We start from the raw sequence: 22,237 nt of genomic DNA on the forward strand, positions 1-22,237 counted from the left end.
TTTATTTGATAATTATAAAAATAATAATAATTTCAAATTTTTTATTATAATAAGAAATATGAACATACTTATGTTTTCACTATTTTAATTATATAAAGATAATTTAGTTTTTTGGTGTACATATTTTTTTACTAATTTTACCCTAAATAAGTAATCGATTATCAATTTTACCTTATAAGTGGTCCTTTTTTTTTTAATTTAACATTTTTTTAAAATTTGATATTTTTAATAAATAAAAATTATCTACAATAAATTTATAAATTCATATTTATTTTAATAATTATAATTCTTTTATTTTTTATTATATGAATAATAATTATCTATACTATATCTCCTATAAAAATATTTCTGTTTTTGGTGTTCATATTTTTTTCAATTTTATCTCTCAAGTGACCTTTTTTTTTTCTAATTTTAGCCATTTTTTAATTTAACCGTTTCCTTTTTAAATTAAAAAAAAATTAAAATTCTCAACAAGAGAAGTATAAACTACCTATAATCAAATTATAAAAGTTATTTATATCTTTTTATAACTATAATTTCTTTATTTTTTGTTATTATAAAGAAAAGTGAACACCGTATGTTTTCACTAATAATAATAATAACAATAATATAAATAATAATAATACTATAAATAATAATTATAATAATAATAATAGCAATAATATAAATACTAATATAGATAATAATAATAATAATTTTAAATATAAAAAAATATTACTTAGTTTTATTTAAGCTAATTATCACTTTATTTCAATTTTATTTCTACTTATTCCATTTTATTTCAATATAAGTTCATCAATTTTTACTCTTTTTTATTTTATTTTAAAGAATATCTCACAATTCATTTTTAACACAATTTACAATAATTACATTTCATTTTAAATTACTTTTAACTTTCATAAACTTTTATCTTTTTTCTCTTTATTACTCTTCAATTATTACCTTATTTGAAATAACGTCATCTCAACTTCCCTTTTCCATCGAGTCTACCCTCTCAAATCCTTCTTTTAAAAACAAACACAAGCTCAAGGATTGGAATAATAGATATACATGTACAACAAAAAATTATTCTGAAATTTCAAAACAATTATTTTTCATTTTTTTATATAATATTTATATAGGTAACTTATTTTTAAGAATTTGAAAATAAAAAATAAAAACAATAACGATAAGTAATAGGTTAAAGTAGAGTTGTCAATATGACCAATAGTCCATGTATCAGTTTTAGCCTACTCTTCATTAATCTCCTACTTGGTGGGCACCCAAACCGACAACCAAGACGGGCCAAAACATCTAGAAAAGATGATCGAGACAGGTTCAGTCGGGTCGATGGACCTACCTGACTGGCTCGGGTTGACAAATGAGACGAGCAAGATCAACGGTCGATAAGGGCCAACCGGGACCAACCTGGGTCGACAGCCAAGACAAGATGAGATGAACAAGCATTGGTTGACTCAGGGGGATGGTAGAGACATGTCGACTTGGGCCGATAGTCGAGATAGGTCAGGTCAAGCCCAAGGTCGAGACAAGTTGGGTTAATGGTCGAGATAGGTCGGACAGACTCGAAGGACAAGACATGTTGGGCGATGTCAACAATCGAGAAGGGTTGACGATCGAGACGGGCTAGACCATGCCCAAGGCCGAGATGGGTCAGATGAGACAAGTTGGCTTGAGTCTACGGACGAGACAGGTCGACGCAGACCAACAATCGAGATGTAGTCTAACTTGTGCCTAAGGTCAAAATGGGTCAGCCCGTGCCTACGAACAAGATGGGTCAGACTAGCCCTGGTCAAAGCTCGTCGAAGGTCGAGACGATCAACCTGGGCCGAAGGTAGGAACGAACTGGTTGGAGCTGAAGGTTGAGATGGGAAGAGCCTGTGGTAGAGGTTGAGATTACCCGAGTTGGGCCGATTGTCGAGATGGATGGGCAAAGGGTCGATTGTTGAGACATGGCTTAAAAACATATTTAAAAAATAATATATTTTTCATGTTTAAAATGAAATTCCATGGGTTGTGCTTGACCCACGAGATTTTTGTGAACTTTTTGGTCATATGGACTTTTATAATGGGGACTTTTTGGCCTTATAGGCCTTTTTTGGCCTCAACCCACGTGGGTCAGGGACAAATCTTATGAGTTAGGCCAAATTGACCACTCTTGGTAAAAGACTTATTTCAATAGTAACCTAAAGAAAAAGTTTCAATTTGCATAATTTATTTTGCTATGCTTTATTCCCTTTGTATCACCTACAAAAATAATTTTTTGAGAGAACCAAAATAATACACTTAAAATTTATATGTTCAATTATTGTCATTAATAAAACAAAATTAAATAAATGGATTGTTACTATTGTGCTTACTAATAGGTGAAGAAATTGAATGTGTTGTTTTCATATTATATGGCTTCCCTTTCATCACTTTTAAAAAATAAATCTACTCTTTTATTTTTCATAATTTGAAAAATAAGTTTAACATTAAAAAATAAAGGTTAAAATACCTTTTTGGTCCCAATTTCCGTCAAGTTTTTTCAAATAAGTTCTAATTTTGGTTTTGTGTTCAAATAGGTCCTAATTTTCGTCAATTTTGTTCAATTGGGTCCTTTTTATCTAACACCGTTTAAATCATTAACGGCCATGAATAGTGACTGCCACGTATCACTTCGTGTTTTTTTTTGAATTTCTTTTTTTATTTTTTTTATTTTTTAAAAAAATTTTAAAATTTTTTAAAATTTTTTAAAATTTCTTTTAAATGTACATGTGTCACACAGGAGTGTGTCATGTGTCACTTCGTGGTTTTTTTGAATTTTTTTAAATGTCCACGTGTCAACCTAGTAGCGTGCCACGTGTCAAAGTCAATGTTCTAAATTTAATTTGGTCCCTATATTTGTTATTTTTGTTCAATTAGGTCCCAATTTTTGTTAACATTAACCAATTTGGTCCCTCTCCAAATTAAAACCAAATTTAATTTTTATATTAAAATTCACATTTTTTATTAAATATTTTTATATGATATATTAAAATTCACATCATTATAATTTTGATATAAAAATTAAATTTGGTCACATCTTCGATAGGGATCAAATTGGTTAATGTTAACAAAAATTGAGACTTAATTGAAAAAAAAATAACAAATATAGGGACCAAATTGAATATAGAATATTGACTTTGACACGTGGCACACTACTGGGTTGACACGTGGACATTTTAAAAAAATTATAAAAAATAAAATAAAATAAAATAAAATAAAATAAAAAATTCAAAAAAGTCACGAAGTGACACGTGGCACACTCCTGGGTTGACACGTGTATATTTAAAAAAAATTTAAAAATTTTTTTAAAAAAATTAAAAAAAAATAAAAATAAAAAATTTCAAAAAAACAACGTAGTGACACGTGGCAGTCACTGTTCATGGCCATTAATGATTTAAACGGTGTTAGCAAAAAAGGACTCAATTGAAAAAATTGACGAAAATTAGAACCTATTTGAATACAAAACCAAAATTAGGACTTTTTTGAAAAAACTTGACGAAAATTGGGACCAAAAAGATATTTTAACCAAAAATAAACTATCAAAACCTAATTAAATATTACGAGAGATAATTATTAAAAACAAAATCTATGATAATCAACTTACAATTAAAATCAGATTATTAAAAAACAGATAATAATTAACTATTTTTTCTATTATATTCATAAAAAAATTACTATACAAAAAATGTACGAGAAAAAAAAAGGAAGACAAAAGTAATATTTTAGTATTAAATGGGACAGGAGAGGAATTTTTTGTTTTCTTTCTATAATAAAACAAAACATGTGAAAAATAACATAAATAATGAGTTTGTGTTTAATTGTTTTTTCTCACAAAACAAAAAACATGTGAAAGAGTGAAAGATAATAGAAACAATAAGTAAATTAAGAGGTATAGAAAAAGAAAATAAAAAAAATATCTAACTTTTTAATTATTTATTATATCTAATTTTATGTTTTACTATTTTTTAACATTAAATAATATATTTTATAAAAAGTTAAAAATCACCTAATTTAATTCCCGTAAATTCTCATATTATATATATATATATATATATATATATATATATATATATATATATATATATATAATTTTATAATTTTATAATATTATAATAGTCATGACAGCTTTCAAGAAAATTGCTTCCTATGTGAAACAAACGTTAAGATGTATTCACCATTATGCATTAATCACTCTACAATATGATTCTAATAACTTTCGACTTAATTAGCTAAATCTTTTGAAACAATAAAAGACCATCTTATGAAATATCCATTACATGGATGGAGGCAATATGGCATATAAAACTACAGTCTTCATCAAGTGGCTTTAGGTATCCGATGTTTGTAATAAAATAGATAATTATGTACAGGGCCAACTTTTGTAATCGCTTGTTAAATGGATTTCCTGACAAAGACTTCTGTTATGGCTTCACCTGAAAGACTATCCAAAATGGAGATTTAAAACTCAGATATTTTGAATTATATGATTAATTAATGCTCTGAGTTTGTGCTTGATCAACTCAGCAGTGATCCAATGTTGTTGTCATGCTTGCATAATTTGACTGTGACCTCTTTTATGTTTCTAGGTATGCATGTGGATATCTATTATTGGCTTATACTTCAACACTTCACCATAAAAAGGTATTTACTTCATTTCAAATGCAAATATATAGTAATATAACATAATCATGAGTTGGACCTTCTGCATGCAATTACTGAGATATCATTGTTTAGAGCTGAGATATTATTTTATTACATAGTGGTAAGTTATTACCACCAACGATTTCTTTTAGGTCCCAGAATGTTATTAATTTGTTATGAATATTAGGAAAGCGTTATGGTGATGTGTGAAACATGTTTCTGCAAAGCAAGCATCTCAAACCAAGCCACACTTTCGATAAGTCAAATTCTTTCGCTTGAAGAAATTGTTCGATGACCCCAGTTGAGTTGGAGCAGTTAAAGAGTGTTACATCCACACCAGAAACCAGAGGATGATGAAAAGTCAAATTATTAGTGCAGGTCGCTCCAACCACTAAAAATAAAGATACTTTTTCTTATTTTCTAATGTAAATGAAGACTCTCGCGTTCATATGTGGAGTTGAAGTCAGCACTAAGCTTTTAGCAAGGTTATAGTCCAATATAAGTTGAATAACTAGTTGCATATACAATACGTAAGTTATAGAATAAATTATATGGATTGCTATGAGGTGATAGTGTGGTGCTCTCTCTTACTTTCTTCCTTCATACCTAACATCACTGCACTGAGCAGTATCACTCCAAATAAGCCATTGCATCACAATGAATCCCTTGTTTCAGCATCTGGAACCTTTGAAGCAGGGTTCTTTAGCATTGGAAGTTCTCGGAGATATTACTTCTGCATATGTTACAAGAATATATCACCTAGAACAATTGTTTGGGTGGCCAACAGAAACACCCCATTGGATAACTCCACAGGGGTTTTGAAAGTCAGTCATGGGGGAAATCTTGCTGTACTTGATGGCACTGGTGCAAATTTTTGGTCATCCAATGCATCAACCACTGCTCAGAAGCCAACAGTGGAGCTTTTGAACTCTGGCAACCTTGTTGTGAAAGATGGTGGTGGTAGTAATGCCCCAGAAAAGATTGTGTGGCAAAGCTTTGATTATCCTGGTGACACTTTACTTCCTGGAATGAAACTCAGAAGCAGTTTAGTTACAGGTGCACATAGTTCTCTGACATCATGGAGGAACACAGAAGATCCTGCTGTGGGGGAATTTTCATTGTATATTGATCCTCATGGTTTTCCTCAGAGAGTGACTACAAAGGGAGGGACTTGGTTGTACAGAGCAGGTTCGTGGAATGGTTATCAGTTTTCAGGAGTTCCTTGGAAACTGTTGCCTAATTTCTTCAATTACTATTTTGTGTTAACCAAGGAGGAAGTGTATTATGAGTATGAACTCTTGGAACGTTCTGTTGTTACAAGGTTTGTGATCAACCAAGCAGGTAGCGATCAACGTTTCACATGGTCAAAGAGGACAAAAAGTTGGGAGCTTTTTGCCTCTGGCCCAAGGGAACAGTGTGAAAACTATGCTTTGTGTGGTGTAAATTCTGTTTGCAATGTTAATCGCTACCCTATATGTGAATGCTTGGAGGGTTTTGTCCCTAAGTTCACAGAAAAGTGGAGATCATTGGATTGGTCTAGTGGGTGTGTTCGGAGAATGAGTCTGAGTTGTGACAATGAAGATGGTTTTGTTAAGTACGAGGGAATGAGATTACCAGACACATCTTCCTCCTGGTATGACGCAAGAATGAGTCTTGATGAATGTGAGAGAGTGTGCTTGCAAAACTGTTCTTGCACAGCATACACAAACTTAGATGTCAGAGGTGGTGGCAGTGGTTGTCTACTTTGGTTTGGTAACATTGTGGATATGGGAAAACATCTCTCCCAAGGACAAGAGATTTACATACGAATGGCTGCTTCAGATATAGGTACTTTTAAATTTTCAATTGAAACAGAAAAATAATGCATGACACTCAGGTTTGTGCGACCATTGATTGCATTTAATGTTCTTCCCTTTACTGCTTAACGTGTTTTCTAACATTCCTTTTGTTCTAACAGAAAACACTTGGCATAAAAGGCACATTAACAAGAAGCTTGTGGTGGTTTTGGCAGCAATTGTTGCGTTCATTATAGTCATAACATTAGGATCAGTTCTATACATTCGGAGAAAACTTGAGAAACAAGGTACACTGTTACATTATAGACCATAGTATATTTTAATCATAAAACACTTATTAGGCTTCACTTGTTTACAATTTGCTGGTGCCATATCAGGAAAGACAAATATAGTGGACCAGATGCCTCACACTATAAAACATGGGAAGAAAGACATTGACTTACCAACCCTTGATTTATCAACCATTGATAATGCCACTCGTAGTTTCTCTGTCAATAACATATTGGGAGAAGGTGGATATGGACCAGTTTACAAGGTAACATCACTATATCTCACCAATGGTACACACTCAATAATATATTTTGAATATTTGTCCACATTTAATCATCAGGGTGTGCTGGCAAATGGACAAGAAATAGCTGTTAAGAGACTTTCCAAAAATTCTGGACAAGGATTAGATGAATTCAGAAATGAAGTTGTGTTGATTGCGAATCTTCAGCACCGGAATCTTGTAAAGATTCTAGGGTGTTGTGTTCAAGAGGAGGAGAGAATCTTGATCTATGAATTCATGCCTAACAGGAGCTTGGATCTTTACATTTTTGGTTTGAGGCTTTTACTCAGATTCTTTTGTACTCTCATTTCTGCAAAAATCATTTTAACTTAAATTAGGCAACGGAATGCAGATAACACAAGAAAGAGATTATTGGATTGGAGCAAACGCTTTCAAATTATAAGTGGCATAGCTAAAGGTCTTCTCTATCTTCATCATGATTCTAGACTGAGGATCATTCACAGAGATATCAAAGCAAGCAATATTCTTCTTGATAATAATATGAATCCAAAGATATCAGACTTTGGACTAGCAAGAATGCTTGTTGGTGATCACACTAAAGCCAATACAAAAAGGGTTGTGGGAACTCAGTAAGCTTGTTTATGCTTTAATAGTTGAACTATGTTGTATGCTTTCTCTTTTATCTGAATCTGTTCTACTTGTGTTATCTTGCAGTGGTTACATGCCTCCTGAATATGCAGTGTATGGATATTTTTCAGTAAAATCAGATGTGTTCAGCTTTGGTGTTATTGTGCTAGAGATAGTTAGTGGGAGGAAGAACACAAGATTTCTTGATCCACTCAACCAACTTAACCTTATAGGGCATGTAAGCATGAAGTGTGAATACAACCCTTTTGTTACTATTCTAACAAGACCTTAATTTCTATATACCAGTAATGTAAAGAGTTTTTTCATCAACCAGTCAAAAATTATGACAGTTTTTTTACTAGTTAGCAGTGTAAAACCCTCATGCCTAATAGTGAATAGTGATTTTATCATTTAGCATAGATTGAAGTGGACCTCACAAATTGGCTTTGATTTTTGTCCAGGCTTGGAGATTGTGGAGTGAAGGGAGGCCTTTGGAGCTGGTTGATGAAGCACTAGGGGATTCAGTGATTGAAAGTGAAGTGTTGAAAATTGTTCATGTTGGGCTCTTGTGTGTTCAAGAGAGAGCAGAGGATAGGCCCAACATCTCAAGTGTGGTTCTGATGCTGAATGGTGAGAGGCCATTGCCCAGGCCCAAGCAGCCTGCATTTTATCCACACCATGAAGATTTTTCTTCATCCACCAAGTGTGAATTCAGCTCAAATGATATGTCCATCAGTTTAGAGGCAAGATAGTAAACCTAAATTAATTGAAATGAGCACCATGTGTTTGATGTTTGTACAGTTTTCAGGATTATTAATATGTTAGGTTCTGAATCTGTGTGCATAGACTATTGTTGTTTATTTGATGTGCACCATTGTAATATTTGTTAGTATCGTAGGAAGAGATAGGTTTTAAAGCTATTGAATTGATTACATTTATATTCTACAAGATATTACTAGATGGTCTCACCACACACTTTTTTTCAGACGATGTCACTGTATAGACGAAGATTCAATAAACGTGAAGAGACAAAACGGTCTATTAAAAGTATATTTGTATTATAATACTAGACGGTCTACTAAAAGCATCATTCGTATTCGTTAAGAACCTTTGACCAAGACTTTACATAAGAACAAATGTTTCTAGTTAACGAAATTATAACTACACTGTTTCGATTTTCAAAGTGCTTTAATTGGTTGGATGAAGTCTGAAAGCAACAATCATAGCATAGAAAATTTATTCTAACAATCATACCACAAAAACATAATCATACGAATCTCTTTAAGAAATTATACTTGTAGTCTTTACGAGAAAAATATAAACTAATATGTTAAACTCCTACTATGAATTTAATAAAGTATTTTCAAAAATAAAATATGTATTAGAAAATTATTTAAAGTAATATGTATTAAAAAAATTGCCGTTTAATTAACATATTAATTACTAGATAATCTACGTGGAAGCTTTAGCAACAGAATTGCCATCCACTCCAATTTATCTCAATTATTTATACTTTTCTAGTCAAGACATATATTTTCTTTTGTTTTACGTACTTTATAGTACGATGCAAGTTTAGTAACACATAATTTAGTTTTTCTCTTACACGATGCAAATTTATAAAAACTATTAATTGGGTCTCAAAAGTTTCCACTTCTTTAATTTTATTTTTAATTTGAACTTACAATATAAATTTGCACACTTAACTGTCAAATTAATGAGGGGTAGGTTGGGCGTTGAATGCTGGTCAATTTCTTCCAATTCAATATTCAATAATGGAGTCCCTTGGGGACATCAAATAAATACACAACGGTTTATTATTTTTTATTCTGTTGTCATTTAAAGCAAATTTAGTTTTTGTTCTTTATAATTTTTGAAACTATTCTAATTCTTCAAATTTAAGAAATACAATTTTAATTCATAATTATCAAATTTGATGGACTAAACTGATCTTTTAAATTAATTATAAGTTAAAAATAGAAATTTCAGAAGTTAAAATTCTATTTTCAAAATTTAAAATATTAAAATAAACTTTTTTAAATTTGAGAAACTAAAATTAGGTTAATTTTAAAATTTAAAGATTAAACAAGTTAAATTGATATACTATATAGTATTTATCGAAGACAAAATATATATATATATATATATATATATATAATATAATATAAAAAATGTTTAAATTTATTCGTTTATAATTTGGCTAGGATGACAAATAATCTTATTCGTATGGATATCCTTATGCATTTCTTCTTCTTCATTCTCACTTGTAGAAAATTTTTAATATATTTTTGTTAGGACGACCAAAACAGACTTGATATAATTGTTGGGTCTAATATCTTTTTGCTATATATTTGTTAGGATGACCAAAACAACTTTGATATAATTATTGGGTCTTCTTCCTTATATGTTATTCAACTTCCTCATTTTTATCTAATGTGGGACTTAGATTCACACTTGCATTCCCAACAATTATCAATTATAATGAATCAAATAGCTTTTATATCTCACATTGGAATATTTTTATTCATTCTTAATGTTTTGATTTTTTTTTCACATGAAATATTTGACTCTCAATTTTAAGTATTCAATCACATCAATCTTTCATCTACTAGAAAATATAAAAAACTTATATTTTTTATTCTCTTTTATCCCATAATTTTTGTTTCATTTGGAGAACTTTTGTTTCATTAAAACAAATTTTATTATCTTTTAACCATTATCTTTTATTTGCCATGTGTTATGTCTTATATTCAGTTTACTCCCAAGTTTTTTTAATTTTATTCAATTTAATCTCAGTTTTCATTAATTTTGTTCAATTCAGTATTTCTTCAACTTGAGACCAAATATTATACGTAAATATTTATTAAATTCACATATTTATATAATATTGTTTTAAGCATTTTTAAACCAACTCTAACTATATTATTAGAATATAATTATTAGATTAATGTTTTACTTTTGCTCCATGTAAAGAAATAGGATTAGAGGTGGTTTAAAATTAGGGTTAGACGTGTTAAAAAATAGGATCAGAATTGGTTTAAAATTAAAAGGAAATATTTTTATTATTTTTAAAAACTAGTTTAGAGTTAGTTTAATATTTTAAAAAATTTAAACTGAATGACGCATAATTTAAATATGTCTAAATAATAGTCTTCGACGTCTTTTTTCTTTCCAACATGATTAATATCAATTGCGAATAAAATCAATTAAATTTGTATGCAAGTTGCCACTCTAGAAGTTTTAAACTATACTCCACCTCTTATTTACTTGGGTGAAAATGAAGTATATGAAATTGAAAGGACATTTCCATAAAAAAAAAAAAAAAACATTAGACTTTGAATTTTGTTTGACGAAAAAAAAGAGAAAAGGTTATTATTTAAGATTTATTAGAATATGCCTTTTCATAAATAAAATGAAATATAAGGAATTCTAAATGAATAAGAAAATAATAGATGTTAGATTCTTAGTTAGCAGAAAAACGTGTTTCTTTTATACAATTTTTTATTTTTTACGTTTTCTTTTGAAATATTTAAAAAAAAAATTATAATAGTGATGGTAATAATATTCAGTTGGTGCCTATGTAGTTGGATTAAAGTAATAAAGAGAATAATGGTGTTATTAGTAATAATACTAGTGATGAGAATGCAGAAAATACCTCAAAAGATAATATTTTTTCAAAAATTAAAAGCTATGAATTAATAAATCTTCAATTTTTATCTTTATTTTCAAATTGAATGTAAGATCAATTTAAGCTCAGTCTGTGTCAAAATACAATTTGTTAGGAAAATTAGATTTAAAAAAAAACTAATTATTAAATGTAATAATTCAGCATAATAATTATTTCAACATAATTATATCTTCAAAATATACTATATACATAATTTTATCCTTGGAACGCATGAGTGATCTAGTTAACTTGAATAAGAAAATACGTGTATTCTACAAAAAGAAATGATGCACTTAAGTTTCTTAATAATAAAATATTCTTAATATTTAATTAGTTTGGTTTGACTTTACATTGTTATATATTATATTATATCCTGTAATTGCTCATTACGTATAAAAAATGAGTTTACAATATACGCTAGTTGTTGACTTGTGCATGTTAAAATATAGCATTCTAGCTATCAAACAATCATAAAATAACAAACATTCCTTTAGCTTTAGAGAATGCTTGATAAATATTTTCACAAACATTTTTAAGAAAAAATAGCAAAACAAATAAATAAGCTATTTCAAAAAATAAAATTAACCCTTAAATGATTAAATAAAGGTTAAAATACCTTTTTGGTCCCAATTTTCGGCAACTTTTTTGAAATAGGTCCCAATTTTCGCGGGGTGCTCAAATAGGTTCTAATTTTGGTCAATTTGATTCAATTAGGTCCTAATTGGGTAACGCCGTTTAAATTGATAATGTTTCACTGTACAATTGACTTTTCCTTGCTACGTGTCAAAATACTAATCCTACGTGTCCGTGTTTCTTTACAATGAGGTGGTTAACTAGTGGGTTAAACACATTAAGTTTTTAATTAAATGCAAGTAATGAAAATTAAAAAATAAAGTGTTAGGGTTTATAAAAAGTCGAAGAAGCCATCTCGTGTGTGACCTTGCTCATGGTTGAAGCTTTGTTGCAGCTATGTCTCGGACCCAATCATCTTCTTCATACTGTAATAACTGCGTGCAACGTAGTGTTCCCGCTTCTCGCACCCAAGGTTTAAGACCTATTTGTGATTGTGGGCAAGCTGCAGTTCTGAGGACAGCAAGAACTCCGAGAAATATGGGTAGAAAGTTCTGGGGTTGTGCTAACTAAGGGTGGGCAAAAAATCTAATTTTATTAATCCAATCCACTTTTGCTCCAATCCAATCCATTTATAATCCATTTTATTAAAAATCTAATCCATTTAAAATCCATTTAATGGATCTGGATTTCAATCTAATCTACATTTTATATATTTTATGGATTGGATATCCATTTTATAAATCAAGATTTTTAAATATGGATAATCCAAAGAATCCAATCCAAATTTTCAATTTAAATTTTTAGTTGGGTTAGACTAAAGGTTGAGATGGACTATGCTAAATTTAGACTAGGACGGACCTTGCTCGACGACCTATAAGGATCGGGCAGGCCCGACGACCATAAGAGGTTGGACGACCTATACGGATCGGGCCCAATGATCCGGAAAATTTGAGTGAGCCCGATGAACCGAACAAGGCAGGTAGGCCTGAAAATCCGAACGGGCCAAGCGGGCTGGAAGACCCGAACGGGCCAAGCGAGCCCGATCACCTGAATGGCTCAAGCGAGCTCAAAGAACCGAACGGGTCAGGCAGGCCCGAAGACCCTAAGACCCGAACAGGTCAGGTGGGCTCGATGACCCGAACGAGTCAGGCAGGCTCGAAGAATCGAACGGGTAAGGCGGGCCCGAAGACCCGAACGGGTCAGGCAGACACGAAGACCCGAAAGGGTCACGCGGACCTGAAGACCCGAACGGACCAGGTAGGACCAATGACGAAAACAGGTCAGGCTGCCCAAAGACCAGAACGGGTCAGGAAGGCCCAAAGCCCCGGATGAGCCCGATGACCCGGACGGGCCCGATGACCCGAATGGGGCGGACGACTTGGACGGGCCCGGCGACCCGGATGGGTCGGACGGGCTCGACGACCCAGACGGGTCTATCGACCTACATGGGCCTTACGAACTGGATGGGCACGACGACACGAACAGGTCGGACGACCCGGATGGGCCGAACGATCCGGATGGATCTGACGATTCAAACGACCCAGATGGGCCCGACGACCCAGACGAGCTTGACGACCTACACGGGCCTTACGACCCAGATGGCACGACGACTCGAACGACACGTCGACCCGGATGGGTCCTACGACCCAGACGGACTCGACGTCCTGGACGGGGCCTACGACCCGAACGAACCCGACGACCCAAACGGGCTTGACGACCTAGACATGATCGATGACCTGGATGGGCCCGACAACTCGGACGGGCCTGACGACATTGACATACCCGTCGACCTAGACGAGCCCCACGACTCGAACCTGTATGACTACCCGATTGGGCCCGACTGTTTGGACGGGTATGTATGGGTCGTCTGGCCCGTCCGTGTCGTCGGGCCCATTCGGGTCGTCCGGCCCGTTCACGTCGTCGCGCTTGTTCGTGTTGTCGGGCCTGTTCGGGTTGTCCGACCCGTCCGGGTCGTCGGTCTCATCCGGGTCATCCGGGCCTTAATGACACAAGTTTTAAAAAATTCAATTTAAATTTCTTTTATAAAAAATGGATTTCTGATTTTGAACTTGATCTAAATATTTGGATTGGATTTAAATCTTGATCCAAATATTTGGATCTGGATTTTAAAAAAATCCAAACTACTTTTGCTGAAGAAATAAATTTGGGTCAAAAATCTAATCCAATTATTTAGATATAAAATGGATGTGGATTGGATCATTAAAAATCCAATCCATGCCCACCCCTAGTGCTAACTACAAGGTAAGATTGATTTAATTGCTATTGTTGTGGGTATGTTTGATTTAATAAATCTTTTATGTATTTTCTGTTCATCAACAACGGCATAGTGAAGGTGGTGGTGTTTGCTGCAATTTTTTTAAATGGTGGTATGAAGACGTTGATGAAGAAAAAGAAGTTATTATTGTGAACCAAAACATGAAGATAGAAGATCTCGAGAATGTAGTTAGGGATCTGAAAAAATGGTTTAATGTATTAGTCGTAGTGGTTAGTATCGTTGGGTTGATAAACATTGTGATGTTGGCGTTGATGCTGAAAGATTGACAGAAAAGGGTTGTAATTGTGAAGGTTATGATGTATGAAGTTTCCAAAATTATGAATGAATTAAGTTATTTATGTTCAATCAGGTCCTCAATTGTGTTAGTTTTGTTCAAATAGGTCCCTACTTTTGTAATTGATGTTCAAATAGGTCTCAAAATTTTAAAAAATTGTTTAATTAGATTGTATAATGGATAAACTTTTCCTGTTTAATAATGTTCTCAATATAATTAATTGCATGAACAGATACAAACCTTTTGTTGATCTGACATAAATGTACATGCCCCACAGACTTCAGGTCCTCCTAGATCATCCACTAGGATTTCCAAAAACCATTTCCAAGTCTCTTTGTTCTCTACCTCCATAATTGCGTATGCTAGAGGAAGCATCTGGTCGTTAGCATCCCTGGCCACTGCAGTTAGCAACTCGCCCCCATATTTTCCTTTGAGGAAGCAACCATCTAACCCAATAAAGGGGCGACAAAGCATAAAAGCATCTTTGCATGCTTTGAAACATGTGTAAAACCTACCAAATACAGACTGACCTTGCATTTCATCCACTTTAACTTTCATTGTGCTCCCTGGATTGCATCTCAGAATTTCATAAGCATAATCATGTATTCTTCGAAACTGTTCTTTGAATGACCCTTCCACTTGGTCTGAAGCTAAGGATTTTGCCCTACGAGCCATGGCCACTGAAATACTTGTATTCCACTTCCTCAACCCTTTTTCTCGCACATCCTTAATCTTGAATTTAGGATTTTCAATCAAAGACTTCTCTACCTTCTTACTCAGCCATTTTGCACTCATAATCTTAAGTTTAAACTCCCTAGAACAGTTATGCCTTTCAACCACTTTTCTTAGTTGCCATGTCTTGCGTAATGGAATATATGCAGCATATGCAGACCATTCACATTTTCCTTGTGCCCCCATACATTTCACCCCCACTCTTTGTTTATCATTTTTAACCCATCTTATCTTTCTACCATAATGAACTGCATAAGTTATTATTGCTTGCTGGAAATGTTCCTTATCTATGAAATTTGTGCCCACATCCCACCTATAGTCAGCCATGGAATTTGGCATGACAAATGTGCCAAAAGGACCACAGCTGCCCCCTTTATCACCTGAACTTTCATCAACACATCCTTGATCATCACTTTCATTAAGACTAAGGAGGTCATCTGATTGCCATTCATCTCTTGTTGTCTCTCTATCCGAAATTACATAACTAGCATCTTCCTCACTGTCACTGTATTCCTCTTCTTCACTTTCATTCTCTTTTTCAATATCTTCCACCTGGTCAGACTCTTGCTCATTATTCACCTCCACACTCCCTTCATACAAATTATGATCACCATGGTCCAAACTGATCTGGACATCAACAAGTCCCTCATCCTTTTGTTGAACTCCTTCCTCACCCCTGACGTGAGATTGCACCTCACAATCACTTAAACCATCACCCTCCATCTGCACTTCAACCTGAACCTCATGAACCTCCTCCTCAACCTCCACATTAACCTTCTCATGAACCTCCTCACGAACCTCCTGATGAACCTCCTCCTCAACCTCATTTTCAACCTCCTTTTCAACCTCCTTTTGGACCTCCTCCTCAACCTGTTGTACCTCCTTCTCAACCTCCTGTACCTCCTTCTCAACCTCCTGTACCTCCGCATTTATGTGACTGCCCTCCCCACTCTCTAACTCAGCCCCACAAAGCAAACCATGTTCATCCTCTAAGTCGTTTTCCACAACTTCTGCTTCAGATATACCATGGACAACAAACATATGAACCTGGCCATAGTGTTTCGCAATGTGCATCATATTTATTGCACTTTTGTCATCCTCCAACTTATACATGGCATTCTCTATTGCATACCATAACTCCTTAATATTAACATACTCCATTTCCCTGATTTCTCCTACCACCTCAAAATAACTCCACGTGTCAGGGTCACAACCCCAAACAGTGGTTTCCCCACCTATGTAATTAATAGGACCAAACTGTCTAAAAATTCCACCTTGGTGGACCACAACTTCGAAAGTGTCATCACACATTACACACCACTTTTTCAAACAACTGATATCTGGCAGATATAAAAAACATTTGTAAGCAGGGTCCACAAACACATTTAATATGGCATAAAACATTTGAAACAACACACACAGGGTCCACGAACAAAAAAGGGACCACAACTTTCAAACAAACCGCACCGACACCGACAAAGCACGCACACAACCCCAATCCACTGACAAAGATGTTCAGGACAAACGAGTGGGATACTACAACGAAAATCAGAATGCCATACAATAGCAGACAATGACAACACAATAGCACAATAAAACAAACAAAACCGCTTTCGAAACCAACAACAAGCCAATCGCAAACGACCAAAAACAAAATCGCAAACCAGCAGAAACCAAAAACCAAAAACGAAATCCAAACCGCTAACGCAATAGAAACCCTAACCTGGTAGCGGTTCCTTTTGAATCTTTTCCCCAAATTCGAGCGCAGTAACCTAAATCGCCAATTCCTCAGCACAAACCTTAAGATGGGTTAACCCCTTCTACTTTTTAATCGCGTTGCACTTTCTGTTTTATTTTACTTTTTTTTTTCGTTAAATCCTCTTAATTAAACACTTAATGTGATTAAACCCTAATTAACCATCTCATTATAAAGAAAAACTGACACGTAGGATTAGTATTTCGACACGTAGCAAGGAAAAGCCAACTATACAGTGAAACGTTATCAATTTAAACGGCGTTACTCAATTAGGACGTAATTGAATCAAATTAACCAAAATTAGGACCTATTTGAGCACCCCGCGAAAATTGGGACCTATTTCAAAAAAATTGACGAAAATTGGGACAAAAAAAGTATTTAACCATTAAATAAATCTGTAAAAGATCATTTTTATTTTTATTTTATTTTCTTCTAAACATGTTCTCTGACTTTTCCAATTTAACAAACAATTATACCAGAACAATCTTTTAGCGGACAAGCATGCTTATTCGTTGCCCTGAAAAATGTGAATTACATTTCGAAGTTAGAAGTTTTTTCAAATTTAAATTATGAAATTATTTAAGTTATCAAGCTTCAGTTTTCTGTAAAAAAAAAATATTTATTTTATTTAACTATTAATCAATCGATGATTTGGTATAGAAAATATTAATCAGAACGCGGATAACAATAAATCCCAAGTACAAGGGTGACAGCGCCGTCTGATAATAACGTTATGAAATTATATGTTCTGATTTCAAGGGTGAAGTTGAATATATAAAAAGAAAATAACATATAGGAGAAAATATTCAGAAAATTTATATATTTTAGAGTTAAAGTCCAGTGCCGTTCTTTCTGAAGAACCCTATAAGAAAAGTTGAATAGTCTGTGATGTGATTCATTAAAATAATAACATAATCAACTTTTGTATAGATATGGAGCAGAGTTTGAAAAGTAGTGGAGAAATTTAGAGGTAACTCTAATCCAAGAAGCAATGAATGGAAAGCTTAAAGGCTATGGTTTTGTGGTCTCTTCTGTTGCATTTCATACCAGGTTTGAGCAGCCTTGAAACCATTGCTCCAGGCCAATCAGTGAAGGATAATGAGACTCTGGTTTCAGCAGAAGGGACTTTTGAAGCAGGGTTCTTCAACTTTGGGGATCAAAGTAGCCAATATTTTGGTATATGGTACAAGGATATTTCTCCAAGAACAGTTGTGTGGATAGCAAATAGAGATACCCCAGTTCAAAACTCCTCAGGAGTTTTCAATGTAACTCATGTGGGAAATCTTTTCATTTTTAATGGTTCAGGGGCCATAATCTGGTCTTCCAATACATCAACAGCTGCAAACAATCCTGTTGTGCAGCTTTTGGAGACTGGAAATCTTGTTGTGAGAGAAGAAAGCAATCTTCTATGGCAGAGTTTTGATCTTCCTGGGGACACTTTGTTGCCAGGGATGAGACTTCGAAGTAGCATGGTAAATGGTAGTTTTACATCTCTGACATCTTGGAGAGACACAGAAGATCCTGGTAGAGGTGTGTATTCATATCACATAGATACTCGTGGTTTTCCTCAAGTTGTGATTACCAAGGGAGGGTCATTGTTGTATAGACCAGGTTCATGGAATGGCAATATTTTATCTGGGATTGCTTCTGCAACATTGTACAAAAACTTTAATTTCTCTTTTGTTATAACTGAGAAGGAAGTGTCTTATGGATATGAACTACTGAACAAGTCAATTGTTTCGAGGTACATGATCACGTTAACAGGTCAAATACAACGTTTTGTTTTGTCTGATTTGACAAATAGTTGGCAGCTTTTCTACTCAGGCCCTGCAGACCAGTGTGATAACTATGCCGTTTGTGGAGTGAATGCTAATTGTGATGTAAATAGCTCTCCAACGTGTGAGTGCCTTCAGGGTTTCATTCCCAGATCCGAAGAAAAATGGAATGCACAAAACTGGTCAGATGGGTGTGTTAGGAGAGTTAATTTAGATTGTGGCCACAGTGATGGCTTTCTGATGTATCAGGGAATGAAGTTGCCGGACACATCAACCTCATGGTTTGACAGAAGCATGAACCTTGAGGAATGTAAGAATTTCTGTCTGCAAAACTGCTCCTGCACAGCATATGCAAATTTAGATATCAGAAATGGTGGAAGTGGATGCTTGCTTTGGTTTAATAACATGGTGGATTTGAGAAAACTAACCACTGGAGGACAAGATCTTTTCATAAGAGTGGCAGCTTCAGATCTAGGTGCTAACACTTTATTTCCATCTAACTGATAACAGAACATTCGTTTGTTGCAGAACTTGGTTTAACTGTGCAAAGTGCATGTACATAAATTCCTGTTCTTACTAAGCTGCACATTGTGTTTGTTGCCTGAGTTTTTTGGATGCATGTTATCAATTTCATCCTTCTTGCAAGTAGATAACATAGCATATAAGAAATGATGAACATTAGAGGACATTGTATGATACTACTTAGCATAAAAAAAAATCGTGATCAGAGCATCTAAATGCCATCAACTTTCATTGTGAATATGTGCTTTAGATACCTTATGTTTTGGGATTTCTAAATTGCTCAAAATTTGGTGTGTTGGCTAACAGTGCTTTTATTTTATCAGGTCATGAAAAAGGCTTACGCAAGAAGCAGCTTGCAGGAATTGTTGCAGGTTGTGCAGTGTTTATTGTGGTCTTGATATTATTGGGAGTGACCATGCTTCGGAGAAAAAAGCTTGAGAAGCCAGGTACTTATACCATGGTAAAATTAATAGTTACTTTACAATTGCAAATGCTTTTTTCTTACAAAATTTAAGGTTGGTAACTTTTAGATTTTCCTCTTCCGATAGAACCTATAATGAAAGTAATTTATATACCTTTATTCTTCTATCTTCACAGGAAACAACAAAATAGTTAGCTGGAAGAATCACACTGTTAAGACACAGAAGGAAGACATTGACATTCCAATATTTAATTTTTCAACCATAGCTAATGCAACTAATGACTTTTGCATTACTAACATATTGGGAGAAGGTGGATTTGGACCAGTTTACAAGGTAATTTGATTAAACTTATATCCTGCCATTGGATTTATCTTCAGTGCATAACTTTCTTATGAAACGATTCAGGGTACTTTGGCAAATGGCCAAGACATAGCTGTGAAGCGGCTTTGCAATAATTCAGGACAAGGACCAAAAGAGTTCATAAACGAAGTTGTGCTAATTGCTAATCTTCAGCACCGGAACCTTGTGAAGCTTCTTGGGTGTTGCATTCAAGATGATGAGAGGATATTGATATATGAATTCATGACTAACAAAAGCTTGAACTACTTTATTTTTGGTCAGAAATTTTATCTTCTCCCAACATTTGGTCTTACCTTGCCATGATCACCAAATCATTTTCATGCTAACTAGCTGAAAATTTTTCAGATGAATCTAGAAAAGGGTTGCTAGATTGGTCTCAGCGCTTTCAAATTATTCGTGGAATTGCAAGAGGGCTTCTCTATCTTCATGAAGATTCTAGATTAAGAATTATCCACAGAGATCTCAAGACCAGCAATATTCTTCTAGATGAAAACATGAATCCAAAAATATCAGACTTTGGGCTGGCTACAGCATTTGGAGGAGATGAAGTTGAAGGCCAAACAAAGAGAATAGTGGGAACTTAGTATGCATGCTTAAATAACTTGATTTGTTACTTTATCTTCATAAAATTTCCCTCTTCTCCCTTTCTGAGCTCCATTTCATTTTCTGTATTGCAGTGGTTATATTTCTCCAGAATATGCAGCCCGTGGGAATTTCTCAGTGAAATCTGATGTCTACAGTTTTGGTGTTATATTACTAGAGATTGTTTGTGGAAAAAAGAATAGAGAATATTTTGACGATCATGATCATGACCTTCTTGGACATGTAAGTCTAGTGCACTCAATACCATTTATATTGGCATAGTCTTTAGTTAGAGCATGTTTGAAAACTCATCCCCTTCATTTTTATCCACTCCAAAGAGAAGCTATTATCTGTAGCTTCTGCGTACTTTTCGTTATTGGTCATGATTTTGAGCATTGACAAGCACACAAAACATGAGTACAAACAAACACATTGTGAGCTCAAAATTGACAATTTTAATTTGATGATCATAGGCATGGAGACTTTGGTGTGAAGAAAAACCAATGGAGTTGATAGATGAATCACTAGGCGAATCAGTAGCTCTAGCTGAAGCTGATGTATTGAGATGTATTCACATTGGGCTTCTATGTGTACAAGACAGAGCAGAGGATAGACCAGAAATGTCATTAATAGTTCTTATGCTGAATGGTGAGAAACCATTGCCTAGGCCAAGGGAACCTGCTTTTTATCCCCATCAATCTGGCTCTTCATCAGGAAATAGTAAACTTCAATCAAACAATGAGATTTCTATGTCATTGTTGGAGGCAAGATAGTTTATTTATATGTATGAAGTTTATATATTTCAATGTAAATGAGGCAAAATTAGTCAAGGTTTGATTGAATTAGCTACTGTATTAGATGGAAATAACTGGCAATGAAACTAGTTCTTAGTTCTTATATTACTGTATGTAAATTCCCTTTATATTGTCACCAGATTTAACCAATTCCTCAAACAAAAGATTTGGCCAATTCCATTTAAATGGTTGTATGTGAAACCTGCAGAAGTTTTCAACAAGATTAACATTCTAAGATCATGTGCCCATCTGGGAGCACTTGAACTAGAGGGGTGGAAAAATACTAACATTGGCATAACTGATAATTTGTTTGGGAAATATTGGGAAAGCAGAAAATGCATGAAAGAAAAATTTACTTGGACATGAATGATAATTGGCTTTGCTATTAATGGCCATGATGAAGAATCTCTAGCCATGTGTTCAAATATGGTAAGATATATGCTTCAGATTTAACCCGATGCTTTGAGAATTCCCTTATGTTCAAAATTGTCATTGCTGATACAGTATGGAAAGTTTACATGTACCATTAAGCCATTTAACACGCGATGTTAGAATTTTAGTTAAAGGCATTTACCAACATATGAAACACAATTCTTTTACTCAGTACACACCTACACCGATACTTCATTTGTTTTATCATGTATTCGTATCCAACATATATCCATATCTGATACTTTAGAATATTTGATCAAAAGAACTATGATATTTTGACAAACATTTTTTTGACGGAGTTTATTTTTTAACACACACCAAATATTTTTCTTTTCTTTCTGAGTCACATCAAACTTTTCTTTCATCCATTCAAGTATTGTCATGTGTACATTGTCAAAAGTTTGTCAAAAAATAATTTTCCTTTATCAAAATTTATCAATGGCAATAATTTATAAT

At 33.8% G+C, this 22,237-nt stretch overlaps 2 protein-coding genes across 3 annotated transcripts; both read left to right on the plus strand.

The window, feature by feature from the left end:
- Window positions 1–5,186: 5,186 nt before the first annotated feature.
- Window positions 5,187–8,442, plus strand: LOC114183461 (G-type lectin S-receptor-like serine/threonine-protein kinase At4g27290). 2 transcript variants are annotated; one of them, XM_028070486.1, is made up of 7 exons: window positions 5,189–6,492; window positions 6,623–6,748; window positions 6,839–6,996; window positions 7,072–7,282; window positions 7,364–7,601; window positions 7,687–7,837; window positions 8,061–8,442. In XM_028070486.1, the coding sequence occupies exons 1-7, from the start codon at window positions 5,217–5,219 to the stop codon at window positions 8,349–8,351; spliced, it is 2,451 nt and encodes an 816-aa protein (XP_027926287.1). In that variant the 5' UTR covers window positions 5,189–5,216; the 3' UTR covers window positions 8,352–8,442. The 2 variants fall into 2 exon arrangements, with proteins under 2 accessions (XP_027926288.1, XP_027926287.1); XM_028070487.1 differs by lacking the exon at window positions 7,687–7,837 and having other exon boundaries at window positions 5,187–6,492.
- A 9,294-nt stretch (window positions 8,443–17,736) lies between these two features.
- Window positions 17,737–21,328, plus strand: LOC114183463 (G-type lectin S-receptor-like serine/threonine-protein kinase At4g27290). The gene is made up of 7 exons (XM_028070488.1): window positions 17,737–19,144; window positions 19,515–19,637; window positions 19,789–19,946; window positions 20,019–20,229; window positions 20,319–20,556; window positions 20,651–20,798; window positions 21,029–21,328. Exons 1-7 carry the CDS (start codon window positions 17,890–17,892, stop codon window positions 21,326–21,328), a joined length of 2,433 nt encoding a protein of 810 aa, XP_027926289.1. The 5' UTR covers window positions 17,737–17,889.
- The last annotated feature ends 909 nt before the right edge of the window (window positions 21,329–22,237 follow it).

This window comes from Vigna unguiculata, chromosome 5, assembly GCF_004118075.2.
Source record: "Vigna unguiculata cultivar IT97K-499-35 chromosome 5, ASM411807v1, whole genome shotgun sequence".
NCBI lineage: Eukaryota > Viridiplantae > Streptophyta > Magnoliopsida > Fabales > Fabaceae > Vigna > Vigna unguiculata.

Coding starts and splice junctions, on each gene's coding strand:
- LOC114183461 (XM_028070486.1), top strand. CDS start 5,217: ATGGATTGCTATGAGGTGATAGTGTGGTGCTCTCTCTTACTTTCTTCC. Junction 6,493..6,622: donor AATGGCTGCTTCAGATATAG/GTACTTTTAAAT, acceptor TTGTTCTAACAG/AAAACACTTGGCATAAAAGG. Junction 6,997..7,071: donor GATATGGACCAGTTTACAAG/GTAACATCACTA, acceptor TTTAATCATCAG/GGTGTGCTGGCAAATGGACA.
- LOC114183463 (XM_028070488.1), top strand. CDS start 17,890: ATGGAAAGCTTAAAGGCTATGGTTTTGTGGTCTCTTCTGTTGCATTTC. Junction 19,638..19,788: donor AAAAAAGCTTGAGAAGCCAG/GTACTTATACCA, acceptor CTATCTTCACAG/GAAACAACAAAATAGTTAGC. Junction 20,230..20,318: donor CTTGAACTACTTTATTTTTG/GTCAGAAATTTT, acceptor AAAATTTTTCAG/ATGAATCTAGAAAAGGGTTG.